Here is a 24,578-nt window from a genome sequence, read left to right on the forward strand (position 1 = left end):
AACTAAAGAAATGTGTTTAAAAAAAATAAAAAGATGAAACCAAATTTAATTTGAACCGAATAAATCTGAGAACCTTTTCAGAACCTAGAGTGCAGCCACATTCAGAAAGATACACTTGTACATTTGTTGTGTTGTGTTACCTGTGCAGTTAGACCACACATAAGTCATCATGAAATCATTGGCTTTTGCCTGTGATCACATTAACCAAATACACTATAAAACCATTATATTGTGTTCTCAGAAACCTTATTGTAATCATTTCTCGAAATACCGACTGCCCCAAACTACATTTCCCAAGCCCCACTGGGCCTTGAGATTATGAAGCAGGAATGTGCTTCTAGCACACCTGGGTTATTGGCTGGCTTTCCATTCTGTAAGACATTCAACTTCAGGTAGGCCCCGAGCATTTTTCAATTTCTCACTTAGAGACCGTGCTCAGGGTGTATGGGGTATATATATATATGTGTGTGTGTGTGTGTCCTCTCTCTCTCTCTCTCTCTCTCTCTCTCTCTCTCTCTCTCTCTCTCTCTCTCCTTCAACATTGTAAAAATCATCATACCATTTTATAAGCACCGTCTGCTCTGCACTTATAATGAAAAATGCATATCCTCCAAGAAACCAATCCTAGCACAGGGAGATCAATGCAGAGATCAATTCTGGCGCCCACAGCCACGCAAACCTCTAAACACTCACAGCCTGAGGATTGAGCCCAAAATGGGAAGATGAATTGAGGGCATGCAATTAAGAGCGGAAGATTTCCTGGGAAGAAGAAGAAGAAAAGAGAATGAAAATTTAGGTAAATGAGGTGCAAATGGTCTCGCACTACCTAGCAGAAATATTGTGAAAGATTGTGAGAGATTCTTGTCTGGTTGGGATAAATCACAAGACTTCGATGCTGTGGATTTCTTACATTCATTTTTCATTCCCCCCTTTTTGCTAGACCTACCAGAAGCACTAAGTGTTGTAGATAACGTGGCATAACAAGGGCAACACAGCTGGAACTGGTTTTAATAAGTCGCTGCATTTTTTTTGATGTGGTCTAATGAACAGATTAATAGAATCTCCTTCAGAGCTTCCTAATGAAGAGAATGGACTGAATTATGTATTCCCACCAGAAAGAAAGAAAAGAAAAAAATGAAGAGGAAAAAAGAAAAAAACGACGCATTCCTTCTTGCGAGTTGAAATTAACATAAAAAAAACAGACAACATGGTGCATGACAGGCCCTAGGCACGGCGGACGCTCTGCTGGAGGATCAATGAGACGGCTCCAGCAGACACTACAGGTGAGAATTGAAGTGAACATCAATGGGGGGAGCGCTCACAGGGAGAGCTCTGGGGCTGCTGCTGTGTGCAGACATCTGCTGGAGCACCAGGGCACAGGAGAGAGAGAGAGAGACAGAGAGAGAGAGAGAGAGAGAGAGAGGGAGAGGGAGAGGGAGAGGGAGAGGGAGAGGGAGAGAGACATGCTCTACACATATAAATAAATATACATGCAAAAAAATAAACAAACAAACCCATGCAAGCACGCACACACACACACACACACACACACACACACACACACACACACACACACTTACATGGACGCACAAAAACACACACGCGACCCTGTTTTGCTCAAGGGTTTGGGGAAATTCACCCATGTCGGCTTTGTGGCAGAAAGCTGATGCACCTCAGCAAATCTTGCCCTTCAGGTGTCTGTGTACAAAAACATGCTTGCTTTGTTTTGTGTAAACAGAAAACTGGAGACCCTTCCCCTCAGAGGCAGCAGCAACGGCACATTACAAACACAAACTCAAACACAGTCATTTTAAAACATACGGCTCACAGTCAACACCTATCCTCACATTTTATCACCACCACTCTGACTTATGGTCAACTGCACACAATTTACACTGTGTGACTGTCTTTTAAATAATTTAAAATTATTATCTAAAAGCTATTCCGGTCACAGTGGGGGTGGCTGCTGGGTCTGTCTGAGACTGACAGGGGGCTCGTTCCCATGTGCCAGGAGCCGCAGCAGCAGCAGAGGTTCCTCTTTGAGCCTGGGACAGCCCAGCCCAGCCCAGCCCAGCCCTCCGCTCCTAAGAGGCTGATAAGCATGCTGGGACTCTGAGCAGGTGGCCAACAGCGGCTCTGTCTCTCACTCACACACACACACACACTCACACAGTTCAGTCCTATAATCCCCCATGTGGGTAGTACATACTTGCTCTTCCCCAGTCTATATGTGCTCTTATTTTAGCCCCAGAGACAGAGAGAGAGAGAGAGAGAGACAGACAGACACTGCCTGCCTGTGTGTGCATGTGAGAGGGCACTACGGGGGTCGAGAGGAGCTCACAGAAGACCACAGGCAGTGTGTAAATAAAACTATGGAATCTAAACATACAAACATACGTGTTCATGCCGTGGCACCTCCATGGAACGCTCACTAGCCCTGTGATGATGGCTACTTGGTGACAATACCGGCTGATGTGTGGCAACCAGCATTAGGCCCAGCTTAAAATCATAGTGCACAGACTGTACCCATCCTAATCTTTACAGGAAAAAATAACACGGGACGCAGAGGCAAAGTCCAAAGCAATTGGACAAAAAGAGTCTCAGAGCCAATTAGGAAAAGGGGTAAATTAAAAACGAAAACATTTCCAAATACTGACTGAGAAACATCCTTCTTCTTCCCATCTACACCATTGTGACGGTGAAGAAATCTGCGAATACAAAGTTATGAGGAATGCATCGTGGTGGTTCCACAAATCAGCTGGTCCTAGATTACGAATGTGTACAAATAGGCTCCACAGACCAACTAATGCAACAGCAGACAGGCAACAGGCAGGCTAGGAGGTGGGCGCAGAGGGAGTTAGGGAGCACACTGGCCAGGCAATGTCTAGCGCTCAAGCCGGAGAGGTGCATCTCTACAGAGGGGTCCTGATTGGCTCCTCAGGGCAGAAGAAGACTGTAAGGGGGGGGGGGGATAAGGGATGGGGCTGTCCTGACGGATGCTTGATCAATAATGCTAAAGAATGGAGATTGATCAGTTCCCACAGCGACTGCATTAGCAGTCTCCCGAGTGTGACCTCTGACCTGAACTACACAGCACACGTTCGACCGAGACACGCGCTCCGGCACACACTGAATACAGGCACATGTGTGTGTAAACACACACACACCAAACACAGGTTACAAACTCACATGCTCCCAAAACATAAACATACGAAAGTACACACACACACACACACACACACACACACACACACACACACACACACACACACACACACACACACACACACACACACACACACACACAAAACCCAGGACCACAGCAGCCCGATGCCTTTGTCAAGGGGAAAACAAAAGGTAGTTGTAAGCCCTGCACATGTTAAAGGATTTCCTATGCTGACCCAAACGTCTGAGGTGTCATCCTGGCGATCCAGCAGTGAACAGGGGAGCCCAGAGTCTCCACAGCACTTTCTAGACATGACCTTGCTCATTAGGCCTCTCTCTCTCTCTCCCTCTCCCTCTCTCTCTCTCTCTCTCTCACACACACACACACACACACACATATCTCCTCTGACAACAGAAGGGAATGTTTTCTTTTTGGAGCAATCGGAGCACTCTGCTTAGAAGAAGTGAGCATGTTTCACTGTCCAAGGTCACATCATAGACAGAAACATTCTCTCTCTCTCTCTCTCTCTCTCTCTGTCTCTCTCCCTCTCCTCTTCTTTCTCTTTCTTTTTTTCTTGACATGGTAATAGAGCCTATTATCGCATTTGTTCTTCTTCTGCGTTGCCTGAGCAAACAGAGGGCTCTGACCAGTGGCAATTTAAAAGAGTAAATCTTTCTCTGTACTCTGCATTGTAACTGCTTCAATTTCATTGGATGGCAATCCCCCTATTTAACTTATCTATGTGCCCTTAATGTAATCAAATGAAATTCATAGCACTCAGAGATTACAGTCAATAGTCAGGGGCTATAATTAGCTCAACCCAGTTTAAATTTCAGGTTTGCTAATAGCCAGTGCTTATAAAATATGGAATTCTCAGTGTCAAGCAGAAATGCTTGGGATAAACCTCTTGAGCAATGCAAAAAAAAAAGCATCATCCTGGAGAGAAGGAGCAGAGCGAAAAAAAATGAGTAGCCAGAGTGTTGAAATGAGGTTATGAGAAAGAAAAATAACAGACTCCCACCCCGCTCACATTTGACTTAGCCTCGCTCGCCGCAGAAACAGTTAAGCCGCGTGAGTTGTCTAGCGTGGCCCAGTGGAGCTTTTCATGTTAAGTACTGTTGTTCCTGCTTTCGAGCCCCCCACCCCTTTGAAACAACACATTTGAAGACAAGGGAAGAGAGAGAGATGGAGAGAAAGCGAGAAAAGAAGAGAGAGAGATAAGAAATTAGCCTCTGATTCTCTGGTATGGGATCTTAGGGCTTAAAGCTAAGAAGCTATCAACTAATTATCAAAAACACAGAGCTGCGCTAATCAATTATTCAAATGAACATTAGGCTCCTAATATACATGAAGGCATGGGAGCATGATTTCCCTTAAGTACCACCCCAATCCCCCTACACAACCCCAGCATCACCACCACCACATCACACACACACACACACACACACACACACACACACACACACACACACACACACACATACTGTCCGCACACCCCCCCTTCCTCATTCACTCAACTCAACTACAGTGAGAAAATAATGCTTTCCAAATGCGAAATGAGTCCTGCACTGTAGACCTAGGCTGGGTATTGATCTGCCTGCAGTCCTCAATCTAAACAGACCCCACTCACTCCACATTAGTCTGGGAGGAGAGGTGGGAGCTCGGGGGTGGGTGGGTGGGTGGGAGGGATAGCATGTTTGTTTTTTGGGGGGGGGGTTCTTAGGTTGGGAAGTGAGAGTAAAGGAAGGAGGAGGTTGCTCTGAATGATTTCTACATGTTTATTCGATTTGATCCAGGGAATTGTTTTCCCTTGATTCCCCTGACTTATTGGCTCTCTTTATTGCCGAGAGCTGTCGATATTTATGCGTGCGATATGACACGTTGACGGGTGGACAGAAAGCACTCTGACTCCCTGCCCCTTCCCCTTCCCCTTCCCCTTTCCCTTTCCCATCACCACCACCACCTCAGCTTTACCTCAACCACTAAGCAAGCAGGAGAAGCATAGGTGCTGTTGGAGGTGGAGGAGGAGGTCAGGCAGGAGTAAATGGACTTCAGGCCCCAGTGTGGCCCTACTGTATTATTTAAAATGGACAGGAATGAGCTGGTCCCTCTGAGGTCAGAGTCTCGTAGAGCTTTTCTTGAAGATTGGGGGGGCGCACCACACTCTCATCACCCACAAAGGCTAAATGGGCTGCAGCTGCAGACGTTCAGGGGAAACATTTACAGTGCTTAACGCGCTCAACAGTTAGCCCGCATCTCAGAAACAATAGATCACTTGTGGTGGTTTCTTTTCTTTAAGTACCAGTACTACTTCAATTTTAAGAGAGAAAGAAAAGGCCCGTCATGGGGAGAGTGTGAGCTCACATATTCTTCACAGCAGCTGCACATGTCCCCGTGCTGACAAGCTGCACTGATCAAAACTACACAGGCGAAAAAAAATCCTCCACCTGCTTCCATGATTTGGGGCGAAAGATTAAGGACGGTTATGAAGCCTGGAACGGTGCCTCCTTCGGCAAGGTTCGCTGCATTTGTGATGCTAACGTCAAAAGTGCCTCTTGCATTTTGCCCTGCACATTTGTCGAAGGTTTTAGCTGTACTGTAATCACCAGCGTTCCACGTTCCCTTGAACTGCTACAAAGGTTTAACGTTTGAGGAATTCCCTCTTATTCATAAAGAAAGCCTTTCATCCATTTAGATGAGGGCATGGCAATATAAAGAAATCTCTCTATTTTGATACACTATTTTGCCAGGAATATGGAAACGTTTATCAGAGAGCCGTGCCAGCCTCGTCTCTCAAGCTTGCGTGAGGTGGAGAAACAAAGAGAGAGGGAGAGGATGTTAAACGGGGCCTAATGAACAGGTGCTTTTGGCGTTTTCTGTCGGAGGGGGGGCTCTCACGTTTTGGCGTGTCGTAGCTTGGTCCCATATAGCGTTACCCATCTGAAACGCACATGTCATTCATCAAAGCACAAATCTAATCACCCACAATGGATACATATAAGTCCCCTGTAAGACTACCCTGAAGGCAGCCTGTCTTTTTTGTGTGTGTGTGTGTGTGTATGTGTGTGTGTGTGTGTGTGTGTGTGTGTGTGAGTGTGTGTGTGGTTGTGTGTGTGAGTGTCTTAGCATTGAGGGGTTCTTGGTGGTTATCTATTGTCTTTAGGCTCCCTCAGCAAGCTCCCCCGTGTCAAGAATAGGGGGCTGTAAATAAGTAGCAAAAATAGATGTCGAGGACAACTGTTGACAGAGAACAAGGAGGTAAGCCAACACCCCCCCCCCCCTCCCCCCCTCCCCTGGCAAGACCCTATTACATGCCAGATAATTAACCAAGGAGGGAACAACAGGGAGTGGAGACACTAGAGCATCATAGCAAAATCCAAAGACTCCAAAAGAAAGTCTGAATCGGTGAGCTGAAAATAAATAAACTCTGTGATTACACACTTTTAAAAGATGTTCCTTCAAAAAGTGTTTTCCAATGTTTTCACTTTATCTACAGTACTCTTTAGGACAGTTCCTCCGTCAGTTCTTAGCAGCACCTTTAGGCAGCTCTTATATGTAAAAGACACAAAGCCACTTTAAGGGTCCAAATTAGCACCCTTCCTTTATTTCCAAGAGTACCCAGATCCACTCCATAGCGGTGCTGGTGGGGAACCCAATCTGGACATCCATCTCCACTGCTAGCATGTGACAATGCCGTGACATACATCCCAAGAGGACACCCGAGTAGCTCCAGGTCCTGAGGGCCACACAAAAATGCGGGAGAGATTCCAGGGCCACGGAGGAGTTGGCACTGATTGTACCCCCACCTTTTAACCCTGCGCTGCCCTGCATGGACAGCTAATAACACAGGGAACGCCAGCACTGTCCGGAGAGACAATAATATGCAACCGACTGAAGGCACCTGACCTACAGATAAGGCTTCCATGCCTTAGTGGAAGGGTTTGAGTGATTAACCCGTGTGAGCCTGAGCGCCATATTTCTCACCCGCTCGGCAGTTCGCATGCGAAGCGTCGAGCCAGAGGTCATCAGCGGAGCGCTGTTCTGTGCGGCTGTGCCCTTCTGTATGCCGACGGTTTATTGGCAGAAGGTGAACTGTTGTGCTTTTTTCCTCTGTTTGGTGTTTGGTGAAGTACCGTTTCAGTTGATTTGTTAGCGACCGTCCTTTTAAATCAACTGTCTTCGCTGTCCCCTGTTCCCACCTCTCTCATTACATGCCATGATTGGCAGGATTCGTCTGGCGAAGGCTGGAGAAAGCTCGAGGGTAGAGCACGGCACTTTTCACAGGTTCACTGCACACCCCCAAGCCTTACATGCCAATAAAAGACCCTTACATGCCAATAAAAAAGGCTTTTATCATAATATTCACCTGATAAGTGGAAACTGTTTTCTTATTCCAACTGGGAAGTGCCCTAGGAAATAGGAATTTACGCCACTTTTGAGAGTTTCTGAGCGTCACGACAGAGTGTGGAATAATCGAGAGAAAGAAAGGACGCACAAAAAAAAAAAATGCCTCCTTGTGTCCTCAGTGCTCCGACGACACGGAGGCCGGTTCCTGGATGAGTCTATCAGCTCTCCGGCCCCGGCCACTGGTGCCTCATGATGGCGTTTCCGCCTTTTATCCCCCATCAAAGCAACAAGTGGATGAACAGACTCCCAGAAACACTAAAAAACCACCCCTCCCTGGTGTGTCTGCATCTCTCGGCGGGGATTTTGGACCCTAAATCTTTCCTTTTAACAAGTGCACAGGCTTCCTTCCTCCGGCCTGCCAACTCCCCCGGGTGGGTAAGCTGAAGGGATTGGGGAATTTGGGGGGGGGGGGGGGGGGGGATCCAGGGGTGGGGGGGGAGCAGTAGCTACACATGGCTCTTCTGCAAAGACTGTCTCTGTCTTTTGGGCTTCTAGGTCTAACTTACAATAAACAACGGCCAGAGAATGAGAGAGAGACAAAGAGAGAGAGAGAGAGACAAAGGGAGGGAGAGAGAGAGAGAGAGGGCGCAGCACCAGGAGAGAAATGGCAAATGAGAGAGCTCGAAGAGCCCGCATGAGGGTGGCGATCGAATAACCAGAGTAATTATGTGCAGCTCGTGGCGGCAGTCGTTTAAAGAACGGAGACCTAAATAGGACAATGACCAAGTAATGAGCTGTGAATTTCGGCATTATATTTACACCACTGTGTTTGTGGGCTGGTGGTGGGGTTGGTGGGGGCTGGGAGGGTCTTGAACAGGGCCTGGTGAATTATAATGCATAATAATGCAGACTGGTGCCTGACACAGTTCTCTAAATCACCCTAACCCTTACTTATCTACCGTTGGTAATAATTGAGATTAACTGTTATTTACAATACATAAAAATAAATACTTTTCGAGGATTTATGGTGAAAGCAGCTATCTTTCTGACTGTAATGCGTGTAATTTATGAATGAGAAAGGGTCTTTGTGGGACAGACCCTGCTATAGTGCTACATATCTGCCCTGATCAAACAGATATTGTTACCACTGAAATAGCAGCTTGAAAAAACTCTCCTGCCAGGAGGACCTGCCTACAGCATGGAAAAGAGAGAGAGAGAGAGAGGAAGGGAGAGGTCAAAGAGAGAGAGAGAGAGAGAACACAGAGTGAGAGAGACAGAAGAGAAAAAAAATATGTACAGGAGCAGGCCTTACAAAAACTCACACGCCATCGCCAATTGTGGCTGCCGGGGTGCAAGGGGATATCATCTATCAGTGGACAAATGCAGGCCCCAGAATGCTGCTCCTCAAATGAAATAATATATCTTTGAAAGCCTACGCCCGCACCAGGCCCAAAGCCCATATATCAAGTCAGAGCGGTTGGTGGATCCGGTCCAGGGCCATTAACCTTCCACCTGTTCTACCCCCCTCCCCCACCTCCACCGCTCCAACTGCCCCCCCCCCCCCCCCCGACTCTTCTCCCCGCCACTACTCCTCCGTCCTTCAGGACGCACCCCTGCCCTTGGTGCCGCTCCCATCTCCTAGTTCACCCCCCCCTCAAAAAAAAAACGTTCATAGGACACAGCGGCTAATGTATAACGGTGTGCTCACTAGAGAAGGAGGGGGGGGAGAAAGAGAAAGAGAGAGCGAGAGGAAGAGGGGGGCAGCAGCACAGCGGAATAATTCAAATGCAATGGACCAGGGACACAGTTACAAATCTTTGACCTGCTGTGCCGCCATTCGCGCGCACGCAGTTTGTCAGGGAGAGAGCGGCGGGTGACCTCCGTGACGGCTGGGTGTGGGGAGGAGGGAGGGTGCAGCCGGGTGGGGGCCAGGTGGCGTGGCGTGGCGTGGTGTGTGTGTGGCGGGGGTTGAAGGGGCGGATGTCTTGTGGGTGGGGTGGAGGGGGGACATAAATCGCCTACAAGTTCACAGATCATGCCCGAAACGGCTTATTAATTCTTTCTGATGCTGGGGGGTTGGTAGCGGGGTAGACTTTAGGGGTCCACATATCTGCTATATGTAAACAAATAAGAACAGAATCACCACTAGAATCCCTTCCCTGGAAGCTGGACTTAAAAACAGAAAAACAACAACAAAAACTGATGAGCATACTAGTCAAACTATGAGTGAAAAACACCCTGTACTCATTGTATCCTCGTTGTATTCATACACAGGAAATTATGCACCTAGTAAGAAGTATCTGATCTGTACATTATTCACTAAAGTCCATTCATATGTCAAACACTGGAGAATGCCCGCCTTGCATTAACAGCCATCCCTGCTCCTCCTAATAGATTCACCTGATATGGATCTATTAATTGATTAAGGCATGCTCAAGACAGCACTGCTGGCCACTGTAAAGGGAGTGGAGCGAATGATCCGCAATTAGCAGGCATGGCACTAGCTTGACGCCCATGTCTAATGAGGCAGGTTGCCCAGCCAAAGGTAAAGCAGTTTTGGGGGTTTGGGTGGGGGGGTTTCTGAAGCTGGAGGCCCTTTCCTCTACTCTCTCCTCCAGATGCTTTTCCAATAAGAGCCCAGGCTCTCTGCTGGGTGCAGGGCCAGGAACAAGGCCCTAATACAGTCCTCCACACTTAATGGCTGGCCTGGTATTGTCATTCCATGCACTCGGAAGAAAGAGAAAAAAGAGCGAAAAAACGAAGAAAAAAAACGAAGGCTCGTACGGGCCTGTCCCCTAGCAGCCATGAATGGGCAAAAATAAATATTGGCACCACATGTCAAAGCATCGTTGGCTTTGCACGGCTGAGTTTTATCAGGTTGAAGAACTAAATATATAAGTATAACAGTGCGACAGAGAAAACGCAAACCTATGTGCTTTGAAAGCAGCTGGGTGAAATGGAATGTCTTTTTGATTTTTTTGAACTGAGCTGACAGTATGGTATGGGATGAACCTAATGTTACCATTCCAAACCTGTAATCCTGGGTATGGAAATCGATGTTCTGTCATTAAGCAGATTTAAAAATGCATGAAAATCCATCCAATATTTTGACAAATAAACTTAAGGTAGCTGATCTAATCAATAGCTAATATTAATATGGTGACGTATATGAATGATCTTACAAAACTGGAAAAAAGTAATCTTATTCTAAGCTGTTAAACAATTTGATACATATTTTTCTTAATGTAATGTTAAAGACTGGTGTTCTTTTTGGGTTGTTTAAACGTCTTCATATTTAGGCTATAATTTAAAACAAATTGCCATAACAGTGGTATTCTCAGTGGAGAATCCTTTAAAGAGTGCCGTCCGAGTACAATACCAAAAGAGATGTATCAGGCCCTATGGATGGAAAGAGAACAGGGAACACTTCACTCCAGTATCCAACAGATTAAATTAAGACTACGTATGCTTATGGTCAATCGCACTCATTATCACACACAATGCAAACCTGTACACAAACACATACAAAGAAACAAAAAAAAAAACAATATATTTATTTCCAGCCCTTAATGGCATCCCATTGTCTGCCGGCATACGTGGGAGGAGGGGAGGGGGACTCGTGAGGAAAGGCTTGTGGCCGCATGCATCCTATCCGGTAAACAATAGAGGTGAGGTGCGACGGAGCGGAGAGGTGATCTCTCCGCAGGCATGAATCACTCCCCACATCCCCGGGCCCTGCCGTGCGGGGAGCTCTTCCCAGGCAGGGCCCACGGCTGGAGCCGGCCAGCCCAGAGACAGCCCCTCACAGCCAGGCTGGCCCAGCATCTGTTTCCCCCCGGCTCCCACTGAGAGCATGACACAACACCGGAGCGGGATGCCACCACCGGAGACGACACACACACACACACAAACACACACACACACACACACACACACACACACACAAACACACACACACACACACACACACACACACACACACACACACTGACACATAGATGTTAACATATATAAACATGATCACACACACCACATACAAAACAAACAGATTTAAATTCACATATACACAAAACATACACACCCTCACAATGATGTCATCAACAATCACGCATGGGCAAATACATCAATACACTCAACACACACACACACACACACACACACACACACACACACACACACACACACACACACACACACACACACACACACACACACACACACACACACACACAAACACACACTGTGTCATTTTACTACTTTCCAAAACTCTTAGAGTGGGCCTATGGCTGTTTTTCTTTCAACATAACAATTTTTTCATTTACAAAAAAATGTATAATCCGGGTGCTTCCCAGTCACCATTCAAACTTTCAGTCCCACACAGCTTCATCTGAGGTCGGTAATTAAATATTTCACAGCAGTGGTATCCTTCTAGAGATGCCCTTGAAACATGAACGCCTTTTTATGCCCTGTCATCGCTGTCTTTTGCTTTTCTTCATACTAAAACCCAACCTTGATCTCAACAGTTGCACTGGACCCTGAGATACAGGAGAAAGATTTTAAGCAGTCCAACACCTGACATGTGAGGAATGCTCTTTGGAATGTATCTGAGAGCGAACACAAAAGGAGAACGCTCTGCAGTGGCTTCATAGTGGCTCAATATTTATGAGTCTGTAACCATGTCCAACTTATGGAAACTAAATCTTTAAACACTTCTGACCAGCGCCTTCTCACTCCTTCTCCATTACCAGAGAAATTCTTTTGTCCCTACGTTGCTAATAATAGTATCAGAGATGTAGGTGAGTATTTATAGTCACTTAACAAGCCATACCCCAGACAGGCTTTTATTCACTAGTGTTTCCTGTGTTTATCCCAGGCTGCCCTCTTCACTGCCTCGGCTTTACTCACAGAGGATATCACATGCGAAACACAAACAAAGGTTGATGATGAGAATGATCGTTTTTGTTTTACAGAACTCCTCCTGGAAAATCATGGTCAGAGAGAGAGAGAGAGAGAGAGAGAGAGAGAGAGAGAGAGAGAGAGCAAGAGAGCGAGAGAGCGAGAGAGAGAGAGACAAACAGAGCGAGTGACTGGAAGAGAAGGAGATGACTTCCCTCAACTCTCAAAATGTGAGATATGTGTGTGGCACTTATGTTTTTGAGGATTCCTACAGAACAGAGATGACTATCAAGCTATCATTGAACATAAACACCCCTTAAATATGAAAGGATTTTTTTTGTTTTGTTTTATAAAACCACTGACGATCTGTGGCATTCTATTTTTCTGGACACCTAAAGCATTTGCTGTGTTGCTACAGGGAGCACATCACTTGACCTGACCTCAACAGCATCTGGCAAAGCCCAGTCTGCTGTTGCCACGGCGCCTGTGTACCTGAGCTGCTAATGTGTGGCGGCTTCTTGAAACTGAGTGGGGGAGCTTACGCAGGGTTTTGCGCCCATCACCAGCGCTAAGCTTGCCGCTTCCCAACAACCCCATGAGTATCTGCTAATTAGCAACGAGAAGAGGAGCAAGAGCAGGACGTGGGAGAGAGAGAGAGAGAGAGAGAGAGATAGAGAGAGAGAGAGAGAGAGAGAGAGAGAAAGGAGGTGTGTGGTGGGTGGGGGGGTGGTTGATCTGTAAACAGCTGTGAGTGCTGCTGGCGTAATTTCCAGCCCCTGCGCTTTAGAGAGTGTCTCGCTGGGGCCCTATGAAGAGGCCTCTCACGGTAAAATGCTCACTCCAATACATTGTCCTCTCACCTCTCTCTGACTCACTCTCTATCTCTGTGCCAAAGACATAAATGCTCCTTGTTGCCCGTACCACCCCTGCAATTTAAAAAAACTGCAACAAAACAATGCTGGAGAGGGTAGGAAGTAGGAATTGTGTGATGCAGGGGGTCCCTTTCTGTCCATTGTAAAAGGTGAGACTCGATCGCCATTAGTCCCATACGCTAGGGGTTGTCATTTAACACAGAACAATGACAACTTGTGATGTGCAGGCGTGAGAGGCTGTACGCCATCATGTGTCGATGGGCCGCAGTGAATGTGTCCGGCAAAAAGGCGGCTGTTGAAATTAAATATAATTACCCTGATCAGAATAGCCCAAAGCTCATCACGCGCGTACAAAGAGCACTAGTGCACATTTAAATGAAATCACTCAGTCGTCTAACCCCATCACTGGCTGCCCCGATAAATGTCAACATGAATATAAAAAGCTTTTGACAGGAGCCAATTGAGGAATTTTGACAATAGTATTTTTCTTCCGTGATATTCCCGCCCTATTAAAATGATGTGATGACAATCACGCTGTGGCAAATTAGCTGAACAGAAGAAAAAAAAAGTAATGCACCCCAAATAAAATTCAGTCGGGGTTCTACGGTGTTCTATCATATAGTTTATGCCAGCCCTATAACCCATAGTTTTTATCAACTTTAAAACATGGACAAATAAACAATCAATATAAAAACTTTTTTCAATTAATATCTGACTGTCAGATCTGTTATACACGAAGCACATTGTACTTTAAATATAAACCAAATTAGATCAGGTTGTTACAACAGTACATATTTATACACTACACTATACAACACAAATGCTGGCAACCAGGTAATTATGCACTTTTTATGTTTCATGGTTCTGCTTGTCCTTAATAATAATAATAATAGTAACCTTACGAGCCAAGTTGTTCTACAACCACTACTTCTAATGCTGGCTCTTTCCATTTGTATCCACTATCAATCTTGTATGTATCTATGAGTCTATATGTGCCGCATGTATGCCAATAAGTTTTATACTGATGCATGTATGAATTAATCTGCTTGCTGCTGACTTTCTCATCTCCTACCCGCTCTCCTTCTGCACCCCCCACCCCCAGCCCCCGCTTTCTATCTCTTTACCCGGCTGGCCCCCAGCAGATGGGTCCCCCTTATGAGCTGGGTTCTGCTCAAGGTTTTTTCTTGTTAAAAGAAGAGTGTTTCCTTGCCACTTTCGCCTTAGTGCTTGCTTTAGGGGGTTCAAGCTCTGTGCTTTGAGACAATTCAATTGTTTTTGGCGCTAAATTAAATATTATTATTAAAAGCAGGAATCTAAAATATTGTCAGTTTTTATGTGCTTTCTTTGTAGTGGAATTCATAGCCTCAAAAGTACTTAAAGTCAATTTCTAGGGGTTAATTGAAGTGCTTTGGACTGGCGGAAAATTCTGAAGGCTGCACAGAATTTTGTTCAGACTGTGGCCAGATATTAAGGGATGTCATTTGGATTTTAATACACACATTAAATGACTCACACAGGTGTGATTCATGGTCTGGTCTGAAAACCACGAAAGGACTGCACAAATGCTCAGGGTGGTTCATTCCTGTGTTGTATCAACGTCACTTTAAACGTTCACTTTTTTATTTTAAAAAGGTATTTCACGAATGCACTGTTTGTGCATTTGCCATGCGTGCTTATGCCTATGTCTAACATGCTCATCTCTTTCATAAACATCTGTGGGAATGGACATCTATTTTTCATCCTAAATATCAGGAGTTTCCCTGATGTCCATGTTGGAAACCCCAGAATAATTCCCCCATGACTTCAGAGGTTTAAAAATCTAAACTTTGATCTATATTAATTTACAACACACAGAGAAAGAGAGAGCGATAAGGACAGAGAAGAGGGAAGATAAAGACACACAGGGAGAGACAGAGAGACAGAGAGAGAGAAAAAAAGGGGGATGTCCATACCTTCAACTCTCTGAAGAATACGCTGCTGCGTGCCCACTCCACAATGGAGAAGAGCGTCTGGTCAGCCATCTTGCACATGAGGCCGAAGGTGTTGAGCTTCTCGTGCTTGCCCCGGCTGGCCTGCTCCTGCTGCAGGTAGGCCAGGATCTTGGCCTGCACCTGCGGCTCGTCTGGCTCGCACTTGAGCAGCTCCACGATGAGGTGCGGGAAGCTGGGCGGCGAGCCGCTCTGGTACGTGTCCATGTAGGGGTAGCCCATGATGGACTCGGGCGAGCTGGTGTATGGGTCGGGGTACTCGGACTTGATGGTGCGACTCTGGAAGTGGCCGTAGGCGGCCTGGTAATGGCCTTGCAGGCTGCCGGCGTGCGGCGGCATGGCCATGCTGACGGGCGACGTGACGAAGGGGCTGCGGTCGTAGTCGACAGGCGGCAGCGCGGCATGGCTCAACGGCATGCCCTTGGAGACGGAGTGGATGTTCTGGATGGCTGAGGAGATGGTGAGGTCGGTAGGCACGCTCTGCATCACCTGGGTCATGGCCTCGATCTTCAGGCCACTGGCGCGGATAAGAGCTTTCTTCTGCTGCTTCAGCGCCCGGTCCCGCTTGTACATGGGGCCAAACTTGTTGCGGCCGCCTCGCATGCGGTCTGCCCTCACGGCTAAAGTATGAGAAAAAGAGAGACAGAAAGAGAAAGATACAGAGAGAAGGAGTAAAAGAAAGAGAGTCATTGCACTGATTTTACACTTTATGATTTTACACCCATGTAGGTGTGAAGCAAATTTCACAAAATCAAAGTAATTGAAATACTCGACATGGGATCATGAGTAATTCTGCAATGATATAATATTGAAAATGATCGATTTCACAAATCACAACACTCATTCAGCAAACACCAGGTTATATAAAACGATCCAATGAAATGATAGAGCGATATTTGAAACCCTCTTTGACACGCCAAAACAGAAGGACATTTAGGAGAACAGCAAGAGCCAATATTAACAATGACATGTAGACCTAAACTTCCCTCCTGACAAAACGTGATGCTAATCCTTATCATTACAGCAAATCAACCAAAGCAGCTCCATGTATTAAACAGCCCCTCTCTGATCCCTGCCCCAGGGAGGCTCCTTCTTCTTCTTCCTCCTCCTCCTTCTTCTTCATCTTGTCTTTTCTTTTTTTGGGGAGCGCTCGTCTGTTGGGGGCACGTGTTAATTATTCATGTTTAATTATTCCTCGCGCCTGGCTGTCTGAAGAGCAGGACTGTCAGCAGGTGGATGACTAAAGGTTCCCAAAAATCCACCTTTCATTTTTTAACCCCATACACCCACCCCCTCAACAGCTTCTGCATCCCCAAAACCACCATTAACCCTCCAAACTGCCCTCACCCCCACCCCGCAACCCCCCACCTTAATCCTCAAGACCTCCTCCAGCTAGCCAGACCCCAGGAGTCAGTTAGCATGCAAGCACACCATCACTGATACTCCCTATCAGTGTCCTGAAAAACACACACAGAGACACACAACACACACACACATACACACACCAAATAAGGTGAGAGAGAGACAAAGAGAAGGAATCCAGTGCAACAGCTGCCTTGGGAGCAATTTTAATGGTCTCCGTCACAGCGGTATGTGTCGCAGCCACGCTGATCTGTGAGTGAGCGAGACACGGATCCCACTCAAGCCCACAGCAGCCAGGACAGGTCACAACACACAGACACACACACACACACACACAAACACACACACACACACACACACATTCAGAGGGTAAGCCACATAGCCCTTGAGCACTGAATGTGAGGATTAACACAGCCGTTAAAAATTTAACACCACCCCCCTAAAAAAAAAAAAAACAAGGAAAGGAAACTCTGTGTATCCATTATACAACGATTAATGATTCAGAGCAACAGGGTAATTAATGAACTGAAAACTAATAGTTGTCCCTTTTGGGAAAACACAATTAAGTCTAGACCTGGGATTCTGATCATGTATACAGGTTTTTTTGTGATTATTATTCCACCTCTTTTTTTCTTGCCCATCACCCTCTTCTTGCGTCTAATTAAACAAGGTTATTTACATGCATGTCATACAGATTCTTCTGCCACTGAAAGAAAGAGCAAAAAAAAAAGGAACAAAAAAGAAAAGGAAAAAAATGAACGAATCCCACCCCTCCTCCCTCTTCCCTGACTCTCCCTCCCTGGCTCCCTCCTTCCCTCTGTTAGGCGTCTGGCTGGAGACTGACCCAACAGGAAGCCCCTGGTGGAGCACGGTGGAGACAAGGATGAGAGGAGAAGAAGAGAAGAAGAGAAGAGTGGGAAGCTCACTTGCTCGCTCGGTTGGCGTCAGCCTCTTATTGGCTGATTTATGTGTGTTTAATATACAGGAATATTAAGCGTACGGACACGAGGATCCCTGTCACCACGTGGCATATTAACGGGCAGGCCGGCCCCGTTCTGACACCCTGTTTGTCATGTCTGAGGGAGCCCTTGCTCCCGGGCCGGGGGTGGGGGGGTCAGAGCCCTGCACGCACATGAATACCTATGATACCTATGCATAAGTAATCGGACAGCGCAGCACCACCGAGGCAGGTTAAGGGATGACTGAGTGAGCATGTACAGCCAGGGATGTGGATAGCAGAGGGGAGCAGGAGGGGGGGAGGAGGGAGACAGAAAGAAAGCTAGAGAGAGAGGGAGAGAGAGAGAGAGAGAGAGAGAGCAAACAAAACCACAGGCAATGCAATTTTCCCATTGCTGTTTATTTTTTAAATAAAATTGTTCTTATTCATCACTCTGGAAATGCATTGTGGAGTAATCACGTGGTGGCTGCTGAGAGATGGGAATCGATCAGCATTAGATTGAATGATCTAATACACAACAACACCACCAATTGAAGGTTCCCGTCTGCATAATAAATTAAAATAAATGCAAAGGGAGGTGAATGAGGAGAGAGAACTGAACTGAACTGGACTGTGGATATCATATCCTGCTGGTGAATTTAATAATAAAGGAAGTGGCACCATTTTAAAATGTGCTTAAAACGCACCACAATGACTGCAACAAAAGAGGTAGGAATCTTACTGAAAATAACAGTGTAAACAACAGAGTGTACAAGTTGATATGAGTCGCCACGGCATATCAGCAGTTGATAAGGAGACTGATTTGTTCGCGGACACATTGGGGCAACTGTCTGTGTCAAACAAATAGGTCAGGATCACATGGAGATTATGTGCGATATTCAATTCAAAATCCCCAACACAATCTGAAGAGGAAACAAAACACACTGACCTGAAACTTTATTTTTTACTCTCTCTGGACTGCCTATTGTTTACAAAAAGATCCCCCCCCCCCCCCCCCCCAATAAAAGGTTAAAAAAAAAAATTGAACGCAAAAAATAAATCAGGATTCCACAGGCTCACTCCAGCTGTGACAACAGCAAAAAAAAACTAAAAATGCATGCGCCCAGATCCATCTGACAGAGCGCTGGAGGGCCTGGTATCCCGGCACTAACACATGAGAGCAAATCAAAGCGAGTAAGCTGTAAAATGACAGCCCTGGAAATTTTACCCCGCGGCCATTACACAATTAATAGTAATTACCCCGCCGCTTCTCCGGGCTGAGAGGAAGAGACGCCACAAAACACATTATGGAGACCAAATCAAATAAAGTTTAACATTTTTTTTTTAAATTCAATATAAAAAGTACACCAAAAAGTAGTGTGTTTGGGAGGCCTTTACAAGTCCGAAAGGCAGATAGGGGCCTCAAAGCATGTGTGTGTGTGTGTGTGTGTTTTCTGGTGTGTGATTTTGATGCTGGGGGCACTTGTCAGTGTGGAAACGGGCCTTACTAGGAAAAAGAGCAGAAGGAGGAGGAGGAGGAGGAGAAGAAAAAGAAGAACCACTCTTACCCTCCAGTTTCATGCCGACTGTGAGGCACTTCTGGAAGCGGCAGTAGGGGCAGCGTTTCCGCTGGGTCTTGTCGATCTGACAGCTCTGGTTCTCGATGCACGTGTAGCGCTTGTTGTTCTGGACTGTGCGCTTGAAGAAGCCCTGTAGGGGGAAGGGCACAATTAAGATGTCAGCGACACAGATGACAATGCTTAATTTGTAAATGTGTGAAGGTCGAAGCCTACACACAAGTGAACACACACACACACACACACACACACACAAACACACACACACACACACACACACCTACACACACAAGCGGAAATGTACATAAAGTATGCACACTAACACATGTGCATACAAGGACAAAAACATCTAGAAATAAATGCCCATATAGACAAAACAGAGTGCATATACCTAGAGCCTCACACGCAAAAGCACACACACACACCCATAGACACACACACACACATTCACTAACACACACACCGTATCAACATGAATTAAGAAGCTCCACATATTGCAGAAGTTCATAAACACATTAAGACATAAAACACACACACAGACACATTCTTGATAGTTCCTGCCAACACAGAAATGAATAAACAGACACTGTGCAGACAGACAAGTGCACACATACAGACTGACATAGACAAACAGATATCTAGCCAGTGGTTCAGACCAACAAAGAAAGCCATCGACACCAAAACCAAAGCTTTTCAGAGTACAACTAGTTTTGAAAATGAATATAAGACAGAGTTGTCACTGTTCTTTCTGTACTTTTTAGTACAGTTACATTCTGACGAAAACTTTACAGTGTTTGACTTTAAATCATTCTGCATTTTTCCCCCAAACCAGTTAGAGGAAAGAATTCAGAGCATACAAATCTACTGTGACTGAAGTATATTTTCATCTCGATACATTTTTACATCGGCCAAGGTAGAATTTCGCTCTAACTGTCGGCAAGCATTCTACATATGGTCTGTTTCAAAGCAGCAGTCCATTTTGAAAGGCATACCAGAGCTGATGTAAAACTGCATGTTGTTCCATCTTGGAAATGGAATATTTTAATTCACCCATTCCAACAGTTCATTTTAAGACCTCTCTACCCTCTGATCAAATATCCTTTCAGTCTAGTCTTGTGTTTTTTCCCCCCTCTCATAGTTGAAAACGTAAAGAGAGAGTGAAGTGACGTGAAAAATCCAATAAAATTATATCCATAATTTACAGATCCAGGATTACAAGATTCCACCTGCAACTCGGTTGAATTAATTTTCCAAGTGCACAAAAATCAAACGGGGAAAAGGTATTAACTTATTCCAACACTATACCACTGAGAGAGAAGCTAAAACCTGACCCATTTAAAAACTAGCACCATCAATATTTCAGCCCGGCACTCCTAGCAAACCTATAGATTGGACTTGTGTATTCTTTCACATGTATTCCAAATCACCCCAAAAAATACCACTGTTTTTTTGTTCTGTTTGTTTAGATAGATGTTCTAATGACAGCCTATCCAAAACAAAACTACAGTACCCGTTGTATGACTAATTTTGTGAATGAAATACCCTAGATTTCGAATTTGTATTGTGTAGGTGTAACATTAACAAGTGGAAAAGAAAGGAAGTTATTATGTCTTACTCTGAAACAGACATAACTTAAAACCTGCATTCCCTATCCAAAGTGATACTTCCACATATGCTCATGAATTAAATCTGTGCTAAATATTCAACAGTTTAATCCATTATTTCAACCGTCAATCATAATATCTGCTCTCATTTACAGACTACGATATGATGCGGACAAGAACTTTACCTACATATTGCCTAGATATTATGAAATATTAATTAAGTTGAGCTGTATTGCCAGTGATTCTACTTTTGATTAACAATTTGTGGCTTGTATGTTAAAGTTTAATAGATGAACATATAACATGTAGCACACTCAAAACTAACATTCACTATTATGTATTTGTGTGAGTAAGCATCAGAACAAGCACATGCCAACAGACTGGGACAGAGACACAGGGATACATATTTTGAGGGTACATTTCAACAGTCTGTTGAAACAACAGCTCTTATCGATAAAGATATTAACTACTTTTCAGTGAGACTATGGGAATACCAAATCAGCATTCAGTTTAAACCAAAAAAAATTGCAACCCTATCTCACACCAGTAACATGGACATGCGCGCACATACAAACACACACAGTCACCAAACACAGTGGCAAAAAAGGCAGACATTTTGCACAACCAACAGAGATCACCCGAACCAGCCATCATCCAACACATGAAGACACAAATCGATTGCCTTCCACGTTTCATGCATGCAACACTGTCCAAACCAACTTCCCAGTAACTTCTGACAAAGTGACTCATCGCTGATCTAACCACCAGCAAACAGACTGACTCCACAAAACAGACTTTTTGCACGTCGACTTATGCTAAATTGTATTTTAAACTGATGGATGGTTTGGATAGTGCAAAGAGTTGAAAGCAAGTGCTGTGGTAACAGTCTAGCTAACTATAAAGCTGCACGATGCACACTGCATTGCAACCCACACATTCCTTCATACAACAATTGATTTATTCATGCAATTAGGGCATCAAATTGAGCTGTGAGACACACAGAGGATTAAACAGGGTAGTGGAGCGATTGTAAAACACACTTGTCGAGTGGTTTGAAGATCAATAAACATGTCCAGGCGCTGGTGCTGAGGTGATTACATGCAGACGTAAAGTGATAAAGCAGGACACACCTTGCAGCTCTCGCATGTTAGGAGCCCATAGTGGTAACCGGAAACCTTGTCGCCGCACACAGGACACATCTCGTCTAGGTCTTCGTCGTAGGAATAGTCCATCATTTTATAGTGGGGGGCTGCGGAAAGCAGTGCAAGAAAACATCAGCAAGGCAAATAAAAAACAACACTTGGGCTCTTTAGATCTCTCTCACTGCTGTTGTGTGCCACTTAGATTTACTGTTAGTGTTCTGTAGCGCATTCAGATGTGTATCCAAGTCATTCCCCCAAGCAGTAGTTTTCCATCTAATGCAGTTTTGAGATATGAGAAATACTTGCAGAAAACTCTTAGGAATTAAAGTCAAACCTATAACATTGTACTCTTGAATTGATCTCTTAACAAACGTGAGATTTAAGATTTGCACACAGCCGGAAAATGTAAACTGTAAAACTGGAATGCAAGTCACCTCTCTGATATGCCATGTAAAGGGAATGATAGTTCATGGATGCATTAATCAAGTGATAAGTAGACACTGTCTGGGACAATTAAGACGTACACTCTTCAACGTTGCTTGTTTATTCGGGAGCAGATTCAAAGGAATGAATTTCAAAGAAAACCTTATCTACATATGGCTACGCAAATTTCAAAACGATTGCCCAGCATGTCTATATTTAAGCACAAGTGTGTTGTGCGTGTGTAAAAAATAACGACTAATTTGTCATAAACATTGAACAACTTCCACAACAATAAAAAAAAAATGCAAAAAGGTGCTTGATCTGATATTGCTCCTGATGTTGATGAAGTGTAAATAAGCAGTTGTGGCGATTTACGACAAAAGTTTTATCTCACGCTAAAACGTCAATTAAACCTTTTTCACTATCCTGCAAAAAACCTTAGACCATTTGCCGCTCGAGCATACTTCCAATCAATTTCTATTAGTACATTTTGGGTGATTAAGATATCATGCCATTTTATCGCTGGTTGGCGCCGTCTGGAATTAGATGTTAACGGATACATGCAACAAGTTATTGTGAAGTCCATGTAAAGTAGGACATAAACCTGCATATTCTGTGATAAGTTTAAAATAATTCGGGGTGTTTTCGAATGTAGGAAGGACACTTTCTTGATCCTATTCAATACCACGTGCGCCATACAAGTCCTCAAGTCATCACATCCAGGCAATATCAACAAATATTTTGAGAAAACAAAAAGGCTGAGGGGAAACTTGTGGTTCAAAGACAATTTTTTTTTTAAATCTCAAAATATCTTATCACGGACGTAACGACTATTTTGTCGTATATAACAGGCAATATAGAACTCTTTATTTGGAGGGATGGTAAACCATATTCGGTTTTCGTTTTTTTTCCTTTATATTTGTAAGTGCAGGATTCTGCAATGCCTGAAGTAATTGCCGTGTGATCCTATTTAGCAGGCTATACAGCATTTGTTTATCTGCAAAATATTTTTTTGCAATCATAAGACTGACAGTGTATGTGTTGTAAATATTCTTGTATTTTTCTTTAGCCTAAACCATTTGAACTTTTCTTTTGAAATTCTGTCATATTCTTAGTTTTGGTTTAATTGCGGTGCCATCGCTCGTTAGACGACCTCCAGGGGAATTTTCAGATTTGATAACGATATGAACATCTTCAGGCCTGTAAAGAGAGCTTGATAAATTATTAATGGCGCTTTTTCAGAAGTTAATGCAACGTCTGATTATCTGGAGACAGCCGACGCTAGAATATTGTGCATTTAATGAACTGCATGATTATTTTCTTGTTAAAATCCTTTACAAACCCCAGTCATCCTAAATATGTAGAAAATTCAAACATGGTGATATAGTGTCAAACCAAATACGTATATGTTTGCGTTTTAGATGCACAAAACTTTTGTATGTTCAAGGAGAGACTTCATAGGCTTCACTACAAGACTCTGATCGTGAATGCATTTATGTTTCTAACTGTAACACTGACGACATTAAAACGGCGTAAAAGTAAAGATAATATTGACCTTATTGATATTAACGGTAAATTAACGTCTGCCCATATTTTATTCCATCGCAGCATTAAATAGGCTTTAACAGGACTGGAATAAATTAAACTGCAACTGTACAAAATACAATACATAAGCCAGTAGACATAATTTCTCCTTTCTTTGGCTCTTTAAAACTCACAGAAGTTTAAATTCACACAATACTTTACTTCAACGTTCTATTCAAACACAACGTCTCGGGTATCGACACAAATGTCATCATGTTATCTAATCAGCACAATGTTGTGGCAGTTAAGAAACTGGAGGTCTTTAACCTGCATCTTGGACTTGGATTAAAATATAAGTATGTCAAAATTCTTACCTTGCATATGTCCAGGCATGTGCCCCCGTTCCCCATGCGATCGAGCGAGTCCTAGAGCTTCTGTCTCCACTTTGGGTAGCATGACAGCTCGGCTCCGCTGGGGTGAAGACTGGGCTCCGTCTGACGGGCCACCTGCTCGTGAAAGGGGGACACCACAAGTTCTCACAAAAAAACGAAAGACCGATTCTTCCCCAGTCCTGGTGTCTGACGTTTAGAAACGGTTTAGATGGCTGCAAATGCAAGCGATAGCACGCGAAAAGAACGATCGCAGAGGAAGTTCATTTTCATCACCCAAAAAAGACAACGCTTGCGAAAGCTAAAATTATTGTACAACAGCAGTGACCTAAAGCTTGGTCCCCGACTCTC

At 44.6% G+C, this 24,578-nt stretch overlaps 1 protein-coding gene across 1 annotated transcript in view; it reads right to left on the reverse strand.

Moving 5' to 3' along the window:
* nr5a2 (nuclear receptor subfamily 5, group A, member 2) overlaps positions 1-24,309 on the reverse strand; it is a 55,864-nt gene extending 31,555 nt beyond the window's left edge. The window contains exons 1-4 of the mRNA XM_080860626.1: positions 24,213-24,309; positions 21,880-21,998; positions 19,137-19,278; positions 15,234-15,889 (exon numbers count right to left, since the gene is read on the reverse strand). Of these exons, the coding sequence (XP_080716752.1) occupies positions 15,234-15,889; positions 19,137-19,278; positions 21,880-21,998; positions 24,213-24,294 (999 nt within the window). The 5' untranslated portion in view covers positions 24,295-24,309. The remainder of the gene's footprint in view (positions 1-15,233; positions 15,890-19,136; positions 19,279-21,879; positions 21,999-24,212) is intronic.
* Positions 24,310-24,578: the final 269 nt, after the last annotated feature.

The sequence above is a fragment of the Sprattus sprattus genome (genome assembly GCF_963457725.1).
Source record: "Sprattus sprattus genome assembly, chromosome: 2".
Classification (NCBI taxonomy): Eukaryota; Metazoa; Chordata; class Actinopteri; order Clupeiformes; family Clupeidae; genus Sprattus; species Sprattus sprattus.